The sequence below is a fragment of the Bombus bifarius genome, unplaced genomic scaffold, assembly GCF_011952205.1.
Source record: "Bombus bifarius isolate JDL3187 unplaced genomic scaffold, Bbif_JDL3187 scf7180000008176, whole genome shotgun sequence".
NCBI lineage: Eukaryota > Metazoa > Arthropoda > Insecta > Hymenoptera > Apidae > Bombus > Bombus bifarius.
In genome coordinates this window covers 334,319-350,016 of record NW_022884493.1, presented here as the reverse complement: position 1 = coordinate 350,016, position 15,698 = coordinate 334,319, and the positions used below count along the sequence as shown (strand labels likewise).

General features: G+C 34.1%; 3 protein-coding genes across 11 annotated transcripts; 1 reads left to right on the top strand and 2 right to left on the bottom strand.

Annotated features, from left to right (window-relative positions):
* Positions 1-86: 86 nt before the first annotated feature.
* LOC117209377 (UDP-glucose:glycoprotein glucosyltransferase) lies at positions 87-7,856 on the bottom strand. Of its 3 annotated transcripts, none has more exons than XM_033451353.1 (24): positions 7,702-7,856; positions 7,085-7,295; positions 6,778-7,013; positions 6,517-6,699; positions 6,276-6,448; positions 5,928-6,123; positions 5,603-5,816; positions 5,302-5,522; positions 4,988-5,209; positions 4,534-4,892; positions 4,209-4,452; positions 3,916-4,101; positions 3,585-3,843; positions 3,381-3,489; positions 3,106-3,291; positions 2,803-3,009; positions 2,332-2,724; positions 2,137-2,151; positions 1,725-1,902; positions 1,465-1,647; positions 1,081-1,356; positions 884-1,000; positions 647-788; positions 87-515 (listed from the first exon to the last, which is right to left on the bottom strand). In XM_033451353.1, exons 1-24 carry the CDS (start codon positions 7,723-7,725, stop codon positions 469-471), a joined length of 4,581 nt encoding a protein of 1,526 aa, XP_033307244.1. In that variant the 5' UTR covers positions 7,726-7,856; the 3' UTR covers positions 87-468. The 3 variants fall into 3 exon arrangements, with proteins under 3 accessions (XP_033307244.1, XP_033307246.1, XP_033307245.1); XM_033451355.1 differs by lacking the exon at positions 7,702-7,856 and adding an exon at positions 7,428-7,565; XM_033451354.1 differs by lacking the exon at positions 2,137-2,151.
* Positions 7,857-7,944: 88 nt separating this feature from the next.
* On the top strand, positions 7,945-10,436 carry LOC117209381 (mitochondrial chaperone BCS1). The gene is made up of 7 exons (XM_033451375.1): positions 7,945-8,455; positions 8,529-8,720; positions 8,880-9,019; positions 9,086-9,280; positions 9,345-9,578; positions 9,666-9,836; positions 9,911-10,436. Exons 1-7 carry the CDS (start codon positions 8,325-8,327, stop codon positions 10,123-10,125), a joined length of 1,278 nt encoding a protein of 425 aa, XP_033307266.1. The 5' UTR covers positions 7,945-8,324; the 3' UTR covers positions 10,126-10,436.
* Positions 10,349-15,385, bottom strand: LOC117209378 (probable basic-leucine zipper transcription factor Q). Of its 7 annotated transcripts, none has more exons than XM_033451362.1 (9): positions 14,387-15,385; positions 13,894-14,306; positions 13,545-13,813; positions 13,043-13,457; positions 12,495-12,974; positions 12,154-12,404; positions 11,751-12,004; positions 11,640-11,657; positions 10,349-11,558 (listed from the first exon to the last, which is right to left on the bottom strand). In XM_033451362.1, the coding sequence occupies exons 2-9, from the start codon at positions 14,005-14,007 to the stop codon at positions 11,344-11,346; spliced, it is 2,016 nt and encodes a 671-aa protein (XP_033307253.1). In that variant the 5' UTR covers positions 14,008-14,306; positions 14,387-15,385; the 3' UTR covers positions 10,349-11,343. The 7 variants fall into 7 exon arrangements, with proteins under 7 accessions (XP_033307253.1, XP_033307254.1, XP_033307252.1 ...); XM_033451361.1 differs by having other exon boundaries at positions 11,344-11,657; positions 12,495-12,679; positions 12,749-12,974; positions 14,387-15,384; XM_033451356.1 differs by having other exon boundaries at positions 11,344-11,657; positions 14,387-14,832; positions 14,897-15,384.
* Positions 15,386-15,698: the final 313 nt, after the last annotated feature.

Sequence of the window (15,698 nt, the reverse complement as noted above, 5' to 3'; positions counted from 1 at the left end):
TTCATATATGGTCGAACGTTTTCTTATTCTATATGCAAGAGAAAGCATTCTCATTCGACGAAGGAACGTGTATTTATAAAAAATTGCTTACAAACGTTACAAGTTTATTTTTTACAACTATAAAGTAGACAATACAAAATCACAATCGTGTTAACGGCACGGTCATAGCTGTCCGGCTACAGTTAACTACTACGATATTACGATAACAACGATCCATTTTCAAATGGCTGAATGTTTCGCTGAATTTCATAGAATCAGTTGCAGTAATCTATTTCACCCTGCAGCGTTCGATATTCGCGTGTAAATGTATCGTATTCTTCTTACTTCCTCGGCATTAAAAAAGATCACGCGTCACTGCAACAATGTGCCTGCATATATTGAAAACGAAATTTAACTAGTTTTGGAAAGTTATTCGCAAAACTCTTCCCTTTTCTTGATCGATTTCCGTACAATTCATGCCATTTCTGCTTATAATTCTTCGTGCTTGGTAAAATCTTCCACATCTTCGAATGTTTCTAAAATAAAAGAGGACAAGAAGAATTGATAACAAGATTGATATATATAATACTATTGATATGTATAATGTTGCGAGAAGCATTGGTAAAGTATTGGCTATCGTTGTTTAATCGATGCGTTTAATCAATACCATTTTCCTCCTTCTCCGTTTGTCTATTCTCATTCTCCAGCTTCATCTGTAAGGCTTTTACTTCTTCATCGTAACCTATCCATTCCGGTAATATACGTACGGCAGCTTGTAATTTAGCTTCCTTAGTCATTGGATTATTACACTATGTGATGCAAAGATCGAACAATATGTTTAAGTTTACGTTAGAAATGTATTATCAACTAAATGTAACGAATCTATGATATAAACTTTATTTACCAAGTCTATAGTTTTGGCATATTTCTTGGATGCATCGTCGCACCAAGTCTCACACCATAACCACTCCTGCGGCAGTGATTTAATACCCACTTGATGAATCATGTTATTGGGGAGATCCTAAAACGACGCGCTCATTTGTAATCGTTATATATTATTTAATCGAATCATTTCGGTATTACTGTTAGTATCGTACGGACTTGGTCCAAATTAGACAAACTATTAGGATCTTGGCTCAATGCTTGATACTGTCCCCTTAATCTGTCTCCGGCTGCAATACGTCGGAATCGCTTCAAATCTACCACGTACAGAGCACTGATGTGATAAGCACGCCCCTGTAAATGATTTCGCCAATAACCTTGTTTCCAAAATCGAAATCCGTCCATTTCTTTCCTGCTGTCACAAAATGGAGTGTATGCATATGGCGCGCCGCCGAGGTCCATGGTCGCCAATTCTTTTAAATCTGCCCTTACAACCTAACATAATACAATGTTATTATGATCGTACAGAAGTAACAGTAGTAAAAGCAAAGATAACAAAAATATTAATGATTTACAGTAATTGCTTGTACGTAATTATTATACCTGATCAGCATCAACGAATATTATCTTTTTAACGTTTAAAGGAAACAGCACATCCAAAAATAGTATTTTGTAACCCCATATGGTTCTTTGCTTTTCAGTTTGTTGATGGAGCCAGCGAGGCCATTTGTATTGTACCAATTCATATTCAAAACCATATTCCTTTGCCATATGTGGTAAAAAATCCTAAAATGAAGGAAGATTTGTTGAAATATGTCGTTTAATTTATTTATTAATTCCACTTCATAAACGTAATCGCTTACTTTTAACGTTGGTGATAGATAATTCTTCAGAAACCAGAATTTGACGGGACTTTTGGTATGCTTTATAACGCTCAACATCATAATTTTCAGAAATCTTTCATACAAGTGTCCAGAGGCTAAAGAGAAGATATTTAATTTTTCATCCTCATCGTCACTATCGTCTGCTGTCGTAAATGTCCTAATTTCGAAGAGAGCGATAAAATTAGGAAATGAAAGAAATTCAACTGTTTCTTTTTTTTGTTGAATTTCAGGAAGGTATGTAACGTGATTGAATAACCGTACAAGTGTTGTATTCAGATGTATAACGCACGTTTAAGATGCGAAACAATTGGTAAAATAATTATGTATCTTTACACATTACGAGCAATATACGTTATACGCGATAATGTTTAAATAGTTGTTGAAAGCTTACCAAAATTTGGAAAAGCTAAAAAGAGAGAGAAAATAAACAGAAATTAAAGTTAGAGGATCGCCTAACACGATGTGCTAAAAATATTTCATATCTTTATATATACTTAGTGCCAACGCGAATTTAAAACTATTCTAAAAACTATTCTAAAATTCGACATACACCTATACAAAAGCGAACAGTGCAAGTTTTATTTACCTAGAAATAGAGTTCCATAAGCCAGAACTTTTATCGTCTTCCGATAAAAGATCCATTCCCACCTTGTCCGGCTTTTTCGATACTTTGACTTTCAACACGTGACTTCTGAGGGAACTTATAACAACCTTTACGTCATTGCCGTTTTGTAAAACATCTTGACCACCAATAGTAGTAAAATCATAGATTTCTGCCGACCGTCCTTGCCGCAAACGCAATATCCATTCCCCTGGGTTTGCTTTAAGCTGAAAATATCCTAAGTTCGCCATTACTATAGTGTCCACCATAAGTGGTTGCTTTTCCGTTCCCAATGTGATTTGTAATCCACGAGGTGGATTTCCGATTACTGCTTCGAAACAATGACCTTCAAGAAGTAAATGCTCTAATTCAAATTCGCTGTAACAAAGAATTGTGGGTATACAACAAACACATTTTAATTGTGATCTATAGTTTCTTCCAACGCGATACACTTACCTGTGCACTCCAATTGCTACATTGTCCAATTTAATATTGTCTAAATCGTACACGCTCCTAACTACTTCCACTAACCAATTTTCTGGTGCGTGAATATACTGTGTCAAAAGAGATGAAGTTGGTAATTTTGTAAATTTTGCCATAGCCCCATTAACACGTCCGTCGGGGGAGAATTGTAACTGAGGTTCGAACACGAAACGATAAAAGCTGAAGTAATATAAATAAAATGCATAAATATAAAAGGAACAGCTCAATGTAGTAATATAATTTCGTATGAAATTAAAAGAACAGTATATAATATACCTTTTCAACGGCATATCGCTATTTTTGTCCAAACAGTTTAAAAACACTTTAACGTTACAGTTTAAAGATTGTCGAAGCGTTTTTAAAATCGGACCCAATTTTTGTGCACCGCGAGATACTGGATCAACGATAGCAATCAAGGTAAATGCCACTTCGTCCGAATTTGTTGCTGGAACCTTTATGGCGCTAGATATATTAACAATCAGAATGTTAGGAATCGTTTAATTGTTTAAACTCGCTCATAAAAATTATTTTTTTACCATTTCCACACTCACCTATATTCATCACCGTGAAATGGAACGTGAAATCGGCTCCTCGTTTGAGGGTGCGATGCTAATAAGGATGTAATTTTCATTATCATATCATCGGTGACTTCGTTTTTTTCTGCACAAAAGATCATTACAACATTATATCATTCAAATAACATAGATACCACAGCTGTACATCATATGTATGTTATCATAGATTAACTTCCGTACCATACTCATCATTTTCCAACAATTGTCCCTTTATTAATATTTTGAACAATTTATCATCATAAATACTTTGACTGAATCTTTCCAAAAGCGAAAAATCTTCGCTTGTAAATTCTTCGCCCTCATCTAAAGGACCAATTAATCTTCCATTACACACAATCGCTCTAACTCCTTGTTGCAGGTTTAGTACCGTTTTCACGTACTGGCGATGTACAAACAATTCATCAGCTTGGTTTTTCAACTGTTCTTTTACAGCCTCTTCCTAATTTTACGATAATTTGTTAAATATTCATTAGCATGGCCAAATTTTTTCGTAAAAAAAAAAAATAATTACCTCTATGTCAATTTTGCCATTAGCAACATCTTCTTTAATTATGTTACGAATAAAACGTATAGCCTTATCTGCCGGCAGGCTATGTAACGTAGCTAGAACTATTTGATTAATATCAATTGTATTATCATCATTAGTACCGTCGAGCGGATTAACGATTACACTAATTCTGACATCTGCATTCGAATCCTGAATCATAATCACCGCACAATTATATTTAAATATTAATGGAAATAATTTACTTAGTTACTTTATTGTACAACTCTGTGCATAAACAAGCGCGAGAAATCACTTACTATGTATTCAAGCGCCTCGCGTAATAATTGTCTCCCTTCTGCATCATTTAAATTTGCTACAACCCAAAAGGTATATAAATGGTGTACACTTGTGCGTCGTGTTACGTATAAATAACGCATTCTATCCATCAACCATGTTGATAAATCTTGAGGACTCCATTTACTATAATCTTTATCGTTAGGTATAATGCCGATTAAGTTTAACCATGTGTGTTTCTCCGGTTTCAATATTCGCTCGTTCAAGCTATAACAAAGTGAATAAAGATAATAAACGAACTGAAATCGCAAGGATCATATTCGTGAATTTTTAAATAAAATCTCATACCGAGGCATAACATTTGGCTGATTCATAATATAATCGACTACATCATCTCCTTCGGTTATTTCTCCTCGATACACTGCTTTTTGTAATGCAGGCGTTTGTGACATGATCGTAGATAGAACAGCTTCTTCGAATGAGTTGGCGTTCAATTGTTCGGCTGACAAAGGTACACCATTTAGCAAAGCTTGCGGAAATTTTTTAAAACCAGATCGTTTTACGAAATCATTAGCTAAGTGACGTCCTACGTCATATTCAGATTCTTCACCGAGGATATAATTTACGTTAGCAGACGAATCTTGCACTTTTATTGCTTTCTTTACATCTTCTACGTCTGGACCTTCTGAACCAATATAATTTCCTAACTAAAATTATACATCATGAATTACAAATATCGTTCATTTCATATATATGATTAATGAAACTACACAACAAATGATCGAATACTGTAAGGCCTTACATTTATCAGAAATTGCAAAGCATGTTCCGATCCTTTAGTTTCCGCAAAGTAATGATATGCATTATTAACGGCAACACTAGCATCAGTCAATCCAGTTATAGAAGTATCGTGATTTGTTACGAAAACAAAGCCTACTCTTAATGGTGCGGAATGTAGATATAAAGATTGTGCTAAAGTTATCAAAGGGGTGGATTCTCCGCTTAAAGGGTCGATAATTAATACCTATTGAAATATACAATTTTTAGATAGATTTGTATCTTTACAACTGTCTAACATTACATTGTAATTATTCTAGATCATCAACGTTTACAAACCAAATTGTACAAATTTCTTCTAATATTTCTAAGCATGCCAGGAAAAGTTGGTCTTAATAATTCTGTTAACGACGACGACCATCTTCCGTAAGCTGAATCCTGTTCGATATCGTTTACCCAAATTATTGCCGAATCTCTTATATCCATTGCGAATTCTTGTTTATCCATGTTAGTGGACAAATCCAAAGTCAGCAATGTACTCATCTCCTTGTTATTAAATCCTATAAATGAGATGTTCAATAATGTTATAGTTCATTTTGCACTTAACGAGTTATTCCTAACAATACAACATGTGTCGTACCGATTTTACGAAGAGATTCCATTACTCTTAATTCGCTTCTTAATGATTCTAAAAGACTAAGCACATCTACTGCTTCTAGATCAAAAAATAAGCCATTAATAAAAAGTGCAGTATCTGTGGGTTGTATATTTAAACTTGTAGAAAACATTGCTTGATTCAGTTTCATTTCTTTCTTCATTTCATTATTCACTTTTGTTCTAATTAGAGATTTTGCCTTCAAATAAATTAGGATATCATCATTAACAGGAAATACTAAACAACATAAAATAAAAGCGTAAAATGCTCGCAACAGGATCAATAATATGTATTGTAAAAAGATATTTACTTGCATTGGAAAATTTTGCGAAATATCCGTCAAAACATTAATGGCTTCGTTTGTGGGAGAATTCATTATCCTTTCAGCTGCTTGATGACTTAATTCTTGAAACTGCCACACTTTTAGAGCACCAATTTCATGACTAGTTTCAAGTAAATGAGTTTGTAACTTATCCAGCTCTAATTGCTTATCAGGGTACAAGTTTCTAAAATGATCAAGCCAAATTATAGTAATAGAAAATGAACGAAAAAGTAGGTAAAACGGAATAAATGAAAAATTGAAAACGTATATATACTTCAGAATTAATACTAACGTGAAAATCAAATTTATATGCATATTAAGATATAACCACCTTACTTTAATGTTACAAAATTAATTCCATCTATTTCTTCTGTGCTATCATTAGTGGTCTCTGAGTCTTTTCCTGCATTATCTTTGATATCCGAATCATCTGTTGCTTTATATTCTGTAGACTTCATTTGCAGTTCTACCCCATATCCCGATAAACGTACATTTTTGTCTATTCTATCCTGCAAAGACCATAATAAAAGACGTTAAAAGTTTGTTATTACTGTTACACCAGGTATAATTACAATACCTTTAAATAATGTCGCAAAATATAACTAATTCCTCTATTTTCTGTAAGACTTTTTAATTTGTTATGAAAATCTGAGAATTTTGGTGTTCCAATCTGGCCATACAATATAATAATCTTTTCTGATTGCTGAGACGTATGATAACGATGATCTACACTATATGTATCTGGACGTAACCAAGTGTCCTATGTAATAAGTGATAAAATGCATAAATGAAATCAATTAAAATAGATACATGTATCAAATGTTTACATGTCACCTACTTGACTAGCTAGTTCCTCTAATTCTTCTAAAGAACAAGTAAACACTCCACCGACATCTACTACATTATAACAATCAAAGATGGAAACATTTTTATTTTCTGCCATTTGTGTGAACATTTCCACTCGTGCCGAATAAATTCGTAAAGACAGGCCCAATTTCATTAATGCTACCTCTGATTGAGATAAATATTTTTCAGCAAAAGCAATAACAGCATCATAGTTTTCTTTTTCTGTAACTACAAAAAAGAAAACAACATGAAATTATATTGCTGCTAATTTAATGAAGGTTAAGATAGATGAAAATTACCATTTCTTAAATCATAATTGGCAAAAGCATCTATGAATTTCCAAAAGTAACTTGGATTTTCATCATTTAGATATTCAGCAGCTTCAAGAGCTAAGGGTGTTTCTTTCCATTTTGCATCTATTAGAGTGGTTACATATTTATTTACCCTTCTGTCTGCTTTAATGTATATCACACACAGTAGTAAAAAATAAAAAAATATAATTAACCGCATCTGCAAATAATATTAAGATTATTAATAGTAGGAAAAGTAGTAGTAAAAATGTAAGAGGTTCGATAAGGTTGAAAAATATGTTTCCGCGACAATACTATTATGTTTAGAATTTGAGAAGAATAAAAGTTATACTTTTGATTTGCTATACAATGAAATAGCCGAACTACTAAACGTATCTATTATACATCAATATTCATTGTTACGAAGATATGTTTCTATCATTATATTCAAATAATTGATAGATCAAAGTGATACAACTTCCTATTCATATCGACGTTAGACTATCGAATAAAACGAAAAAAAATGTAAATAATAAAAATTATTAAAAATAAGAATAATATAATTAATAGATTTTTATGATGTCGTAGTATGGAAGAAAAGGATTCTTTTAATGAAATTTGCATACCTTTAAATTTACCATGAAACTCATATTATGGAAGAATTGGATAACGATAATAGCCAATCCATGCAGAGCACGTGCGGTAAATATCGTACTGGTGAAAAAGTTCGGCTACGTAAGCTACCTTTAAGTTTATACGTGGTAGTACGTAGTATTAGTATGAATGATTATTATACCCATAGCATTCATTTACAGATTTCACAAACTAGATGTGACGATTTATTAAAATATAGTATCAGATATCAGTAATATATTCCTTTTAAACGAATGAATCATTTTCAAAAATGTATTACTTGCAAACTTTTAATCTAGGACTATCGATGTGCTTCTGAAACAAATCTATAAATTTCCTAGATTCTTTTGTGCAACCTAAACCAAAAAATATTTTTTTCTTCTTTCTTATGATTTTGTATAGTATTCAAATTGTACGAGAATAGGTCAAGAAGAACTTGTTTTATAGTTAGACGGTTTTAAATGTAATGTAAATGAAAAGTAATATTGTATGTTATGAAAAACAGTTAAACGTTACTGATACTGATATCATAAGAAGGATTGGTACATATGAAGCAGTGTAATAAAAACAATTTAATACTTTTACTGCGTTTAAGAAAGAAACAAATAATTGCATTATGACGATAATAGATTACGTGCAAACTTTATCCGATAATCCATATTTCGGAGCTGGTTTTGGTCTATTTGGGTTAGGTGCCGGAGCAGCGATGTTACGAAAAGGAATGCAAGCAGGAATGATACTATTTAGGTATTATTTACATACAAATTGTATGTTATCTGTCATTCAATAATATATGATGTTGAATTTTTTTCAAACATAGGCGACATTATATGATCACTTTAGAAGTTCCATGCCGTGATAAAAGCTACCAATGGCTTTTACAATGGATTACACACAAAGGTGCAAAAGAAACACAACATCTGTCTGTTGAAACAAGTTTCGAGCAAAAAGAAACAGGTCACATAAAAACTAGATATGATTTCATACCAAGTATTGGAACACATTTTATTAGGTTAGAAATAACTGTACTTATCACTGCAATATTTCATTTTGCAATGACAAGTATGATACATTGTAATAATGGCTAAAATTACAATAGTTAAATGTTTTCATAATTGTATTATATATTTAGATTAAATGTAAATTATTTGTTTAATGTTCAAATAAATAGATATGAAGGGAATTGGATAAGGGTAGATCGAACTAGAGAACAACAATCGTTGGATATACAAATGGGTATACCATGGGAAACGGTACAACTTACAGCCTTAGGAAGAGATAAAAATATCTATTTTAATATTTTAGAAGAGGGTAAGAGGCTAGCTCATTATGCCAGGATTGCTAAAATATTATTGAATAACAAATATTTATTTGTAGCCAGACAGATGGCATTAAGGGAGTATGAAGGCAAAACAATAATGTATACCGCAATGGGAAGTGAATGGAGACAATTTGGACATCCCAGGAAACGAAGACCACTAGATTCGGTCGTTTTAGATATTGGGGTAGCAGAAAGGATAATAAGCGATTGTCGTGAATTTATGACAAATCCTGCATGGTATAGTGATCGTGGTATGTAAATAATAGTACGGGGAAACGTCGCACAAAGTACAAAACACATTTACCGTTGGTGTAGGAATTCCGTATCGGCGAGGGTACTTATTATATGGCCCTCCGGGTTGCGGAAAATCGTCGTTTATTACTGCGTTAGCTGGTGAATTAGAACTGGGCATTTGTGTTTTAAACTTATCAGAGCGAGGTTTAACGGATGATAGATTAAATCACTTACTAGCGGTAGCCCCGCAACAAACTATTATTCTTCTGGAAGATATTGATGCCGCATTTGCTAGCCGAGAAGAAAGCAAAGAAAGTAGGTGGCAAATCTGAAGCAAATTCATAAGATTGTACATAATTTTTTACATTAAAGCATTATCAACTTCCGCTTATTTTGTTACAGTGAAAGCTGCGTATGATGGTTTGAATAGAGTTACATTTAGTGGTTTATTAAATTGTTTGGACGGCGTTGCTTCTACGGAAGCAAGAATTCTATTTATGACAACCAATTACTTAGAAAGATTGGATCCTGCGTTAGTTAGGCCTGGTAGAGTAGATGTAAAAGAGTATATAGGTACTATATTTTTAAACGATAAAAAATGGATCGAATTTTTATGGTACTGAATCAATGGTGCTCTCTGGTTTCAGGCTGGTGTAGCGCAAAACAAGTGGAACAAATGTTTTTGAGATTTTATAGGAATATTGACGACAGAGCAAATAAACTTGCTAAACAGTTCACAGAAACTGTAATATCGCAAAATAAACAAGTCAGCCCAGCGCAAATTCAAGGATTCTTTATGTTTTATAAAAACAATCCTGATGATGTACTAAAAAATGTTTCACACATATGGGAACTTACGTGATGAATCGTATTATTAAGTAATGTAGAACATCATTTTGTACGACAAATTCTTACAGCGACACGTTGAATAGTCATAAGAAATATGCATGTAAGGATAAAAAAAGTATACAGTTTAAAACATCGTAGACTATTTGTTTTCATCCCTGAAACTTCCGTAAAGACGAAAGTAACAATACCAATAATAATAATAGCATTAATAATAATAATAATAATAGTGATACAAATTTTCTACTTTTACAGTCATTTATTTCACGTATTTCATTACCACATTGTGAATGACGATTCAAAGATAAAATACATTGTATAGCAAAATAAACATTGTATAACTTTTCTTTTATTTTTATCAATATATCTGTTTAATTACGATCATATGCGCAATATATTTACACAATACTGACGTGTCTTTTTCACGTTGACTTAAATTGATTCAATTAGTTTCATTCAACATGAAAATTCTTTAAATCGATGGAATTGATACTGGTAATAATAATGATTGATAAGTAATAATTTCTAATACTAAATTTTTAATAATAAGTAATAACTTTAAATTTAAGGAAAATATTTTATAAAAGTTTATACTTAGAATAACATTGTTTTTTCATATATGAATTTCATCAAAACTTATTATCCATGTAAAGGATGGATGTCGATTACATCGTTATGCGTTAAAAGTGAACATTTAAAGGTCTTCGTTTCACAATTTCGATTCGGTACAAAAAGCTTTTCCATCATTTTACGATATTGCATTTATAATCATATAAATGATACATCCAATCTTAAAAACAATACAAAGAAAATAATCTTTTTTCCAAAAATGTCATATTCTGTTTGGTATCTATTAATAATTAAATTAATTACTTCTAATGAATTAACTCATATATTTATGAGGATGATTAAAAGATTAATCATAATCGATTAAAATTTTACATACTATTTCAATTTTTACAGACCGTTAGTTACTCGATAATATTTATTTGAGGCTTTTATTCCAAATTTTAGCAATCGTAAAAATACTGAAATATTTCTACGAATGCGACTTACGATTAACAAATTAGCTTCACGTTACTATCATAAATAGTATAAATGTAAAGCTAATGTAATAATTTGAGTTTTTGAATCGAACGTTATAAGATGTGATAAAAAGTTAAAAAATTTGGAACAATACGTTGTAAAAGTGATTTGGAAGTTTATGATTTAATGTTATTCGTGTAATCGATGATTAGAAACTCCAAATGTACGGTTCATAATTTAAAGGATCTGGTTGTTCCATGTGTCCTGTGTGACTGTTACTTCCAACCATACACGATGGATAGGCAACTCCGGTATTTCCTTGACCCGATACGGGTGTCACAATTGCTGGTGCTAATCGACAGTCAGGCCTTTGTTGCATCATAGAACTGATTGGTTGTATCGATTGAGATGCTGGCGGAGGACCTGCTGGCGGATGCGATTGAGATTGAACAATTGTAGAAGGAGGTGCGGAAATATTATGAATAGGTTGTATTATATTAGAACCTGAAACATAGTTTGCCACTAAAAAGTGGTTTTCCAAAATTATCAATTAGTTTTGATCATACGTACAAAAGTAATACATTATGATATTATGTTAAGGTATGTTGATCTTACTTGTTCCAGGATTATGGAATGATAAAGTAGTAGTTTGTTCCGACATTATGTTTGCAGGTGGTGAAACCATTTTCACTGGAACCGCTTCGGGTTTTCTTTTTCTAGTAGATAATCGTTTCTGCGTGTTGTTTGATGCTTGATCACGTTTTTTATTATTGCTTGACTTTTTCTTCTTCTCACCCGGTAGTTTTGGCTTATTCGGTCGATTTCCACTTGGTTGCCAAAGGTGTACAGTATGTACAGCATTTCCTTCTCTAAAATAGTTGACCATTGCTTGATACGGATAAATATGTATATATATGTATGTATATGACGCGTGTAATAAAGGATAATCTTTCCTTTGTTTCTCTTTTCTTCCTTTTTTTTACTTTCCTCTTTTTGGTTTCTTAATTAACATACTAACCCCTGTTTCTTTCCAAGCTTCCAACTGTGTATACCGGCTTTATGCAGCCTTTCCCTGATTGTATCAACGCTACATTTTAAACCCAGAGCAGGCGCAACATGTTTAGCTGCAGTCAGCGGTTGCTGAGTAGCCATAGCAACAATGGCTTCGTCTTGTTCTTTAGTAGTGATTCGTCGACGACCCTTTCTTTCTTTAGTTTGTACGTTGCCTTCTTTATGCCAACGTTCTAACCATCTTTTAACGGTACGTTCCTATTTAATAACGAGCATTGCGTATACGGGGCTACCCTCGAGATCATTGTAATTATGTGAATCCATCAAGACGAACATGTTCCTTCTTACCGATCTGTCGATTGCAAGCGCGATAGATAACGTGGATAAACCAGCTTCGGACATGCCGATCATACGATTTCGAATTTCAACGCTGGTTTCCAATGTCCCTTTTGCTTTCCCGCCTTTTTTTTTCCTTTTTTGTAGTTGATTTCTCGTGCTACCTTCTTCCGATGAAACTTTATCCTGATTAGATTCTATGCTAGAAGACTGATTATTATCTTGAGAACCACGAGTATTAGAATTATCAGAAACTAAATTCGTACTGGTTTGTGGACTAGTTAACTGAGAATGTAAGTGATCACGATGCTGCTGTTGTTGCTGCTGAACTTCTGCTTGAAGTTGCCCTTGTTGTTGATCAAGATTATGAGTCTGATCCGTGATCGTTTGTTGTACTTGTTGGATATGGTGTTGCCGTTCCTGTTGTGCGTGCAACTCTTGGAGCTGTTGAGAGGAAACTACTTGTTCGTGAGATATTGAATTTTGTTGACCCTAATGTTTGGGAAAAGAAATGATATATCGAACGAATGTTTATATAAGGACAAGCAGAGTATACAAACCTGTGAATAATGATGACTTCCTTGTACTAAATCTAGAGGCCAATTCTGAGAGATATTCAGACCAGGATGCTGATAAATAGGTTGCGTTTCTTGAGTTAAACTCAGAGTATTGCCAAAATCTGTCTGAGGGTGTAAAGGTTGAGGCGGTGCTTGTATTTCATTGGCTTGCGTCTGCGAAGCACTTTGTTGTTGATATATAAATGCCTGTTGTTCGTTAGAAGACTTTACGCTTTCCGTTGGTGCTCCATCTCCGACATAAACATCTTTGGCTCTAATTTTCCTTAGTGGATTTCTCTTTTTAGCTATACTAGCATTCTTTTCATTCTTATTAGGATCTCTGGAAGACTTTTTTTTCCCTAATTGCGTTCCAGTAGGTCTCCATACAGGTTGTTGTATAGCAACACCATCCGTATCGCTGCGAATGGAAAGGCAGAATCGAATGGCGTAAACAGAATAGGGTATTAACGTTTAAAAAGTAGCAGATAACATCGAAAAAACTAACCCGAGTGGGATTCTTTGCATGTATTTTCGCGAAGGACTCCAATTATGAATTCCAGCTTTATGTAACCTTTCGCGTATAGTATCGACAGAACAAGTAAGTCCTAAAGCAGGAAGTACAGCTTTTGCTGCCGTTATCGGTGTCTGTGTGGCTAGTCGAACAATTGCTTCGTCTTGTTCCGCTGTTGTTGCTCTCTTACGTCCACATCGTTCCCGAGTTTCCACCGTGCCTTCTTTGTCGAATCTGTTTAACCATCTCTTTACTGTACGTTGCTAAAACGATAAAACACAATGTACATAATATCGTATGTTTCATCGAAAGTAATATGATGCAGTCTTTGAAAACTACGTACCGAACAATTTACGGCGGCTGCAATTTCTCGCAGGCCTAAACCTGCTTCATACATTCCTACCATTCGATTTCTTAATTCCGGCGTTGTTTCATGCACTCCTCTCGTTTTTCCCATTTTGTTTCAAGTTACCGAATCGTTTCATCCAAAACAAGCGACAAGAGTGTCGCAAAAAATTTTAAATTTTACGCGAAAAGTGACGTAAGAATAGGATGGATCACGTGACAATGGCAGTGCTCGATCAGAAAGTTTTCCGAAATTTTAATTAGGTTCTTGCGATATCCTTTTCGTTTGTCGCGCGATCTTCAAATTTCGAAAACTTCCACATCGTATCATTCGCACTTCGTGACCGAAGTTCTGCTACGAACGTATTTTAAAAAGCATTGTTTCTTTCTTGTCTTCGACATGGTATCGTGCTAGAAATGGATCGAAATGTTGGCGTCGACGGAATGCAATTGGAACGTTCAACGAACTCGACTTCATTCGATAAATTTACCTTGATTATCTTCTTCCAATTAAGATCATTCATTCAGTGTTGCAGATCATCGACGACACTTTATATTTTCACTCTCGATATCCGTTGTATACCTCGTTTTGGCCGAAATGCAGTCGCTCGAAGAAAACGCTGTAGTCAATACAACTTCAGCTGTACAGTCTGTCGAGATTCGTTTGTCCTTGTTTTGTCTTTCGCGATTCCAAATTCGTCGAAGCATCGCTGTTTAAAAACTTCTTCTCTCTGAGGAAATATTTGAAATGCGACACAGCAAAACCACGTAATGATCGCTGTTTAGGCTTTGAAATGTTTTCAATTTAAGAACTGAAACAAACGTGCGTTAGAATGCGTCAATATTAATTCGGTCAGACTGTACTGTGTATGTCATCGACCGCCAACAGCTCGTCGGAATCGTTTCATCCGTGGAAAATCGAACAAATTTCATCCGACTGAAAGATTTCCAAATAAACGAACGCCCGAAGGAAGATCTCTTGCAAATCTAATCAAATTTACCTGTTATTCTATGGAAAAAGAACGGCTTATATTCCGTCAATACTAAATCAGCTGACTGTATATCCGCGAGCAGCGGGAAAGATACAATCGTTAAAAAGGTTATGTTAAATGAGAAAATTGATCACGCGACAAACACGACATTTCGACGGACATTGAGTTAACGATCATTGTGCAAATTTCGTAGAATGACCTCGTTCTTTCGATGACTAATATATGTGTATATATACATATACATGTATATGTATCAGTATTACTACGACTCGCGTTCGGCCAAGTCAATGGTCAATAATTTTAAAAGGCGACTGTACTCGAGACAACGTTACTGGCGATTCGTTCGGCTATATTCGCCTACCTTCGCCGGAATTGTATTGACCCACGAAATGCTTCCCTTGCTTATTTGACGCGTGATTCGCGCGCTGAATAGATATGTTAGGTGTACGTTTATTCGTATTTTGGCGCGAATATTTTACTAAACCTTTCTCGTTCTTTCCCTTTGTTTCTGTTGATGTTAAGATAATGTGTCAAAAATACGCGATTGCGAATCAAAAATCAGAACGCACGATCTTATAACTGCCTATCGATTGTACAACTCCAATCTCGTTGTTGCGAGTGAGCTTAGAAATAAAATTAAAGAGGAAAACTTTCGTCGGCGATCAACCAAACAGACGAAGTTCTGGGGTAAAGAGCTAAACGAACACGATGCGTTTTCGTTTGTTGGTATTTGGTTCTCGTTCGACGGTAGTTGTGAATAAGCTTCGTTCTTTTGTAATTTGTAAACGACGAATGAATAGGAACGAAACGA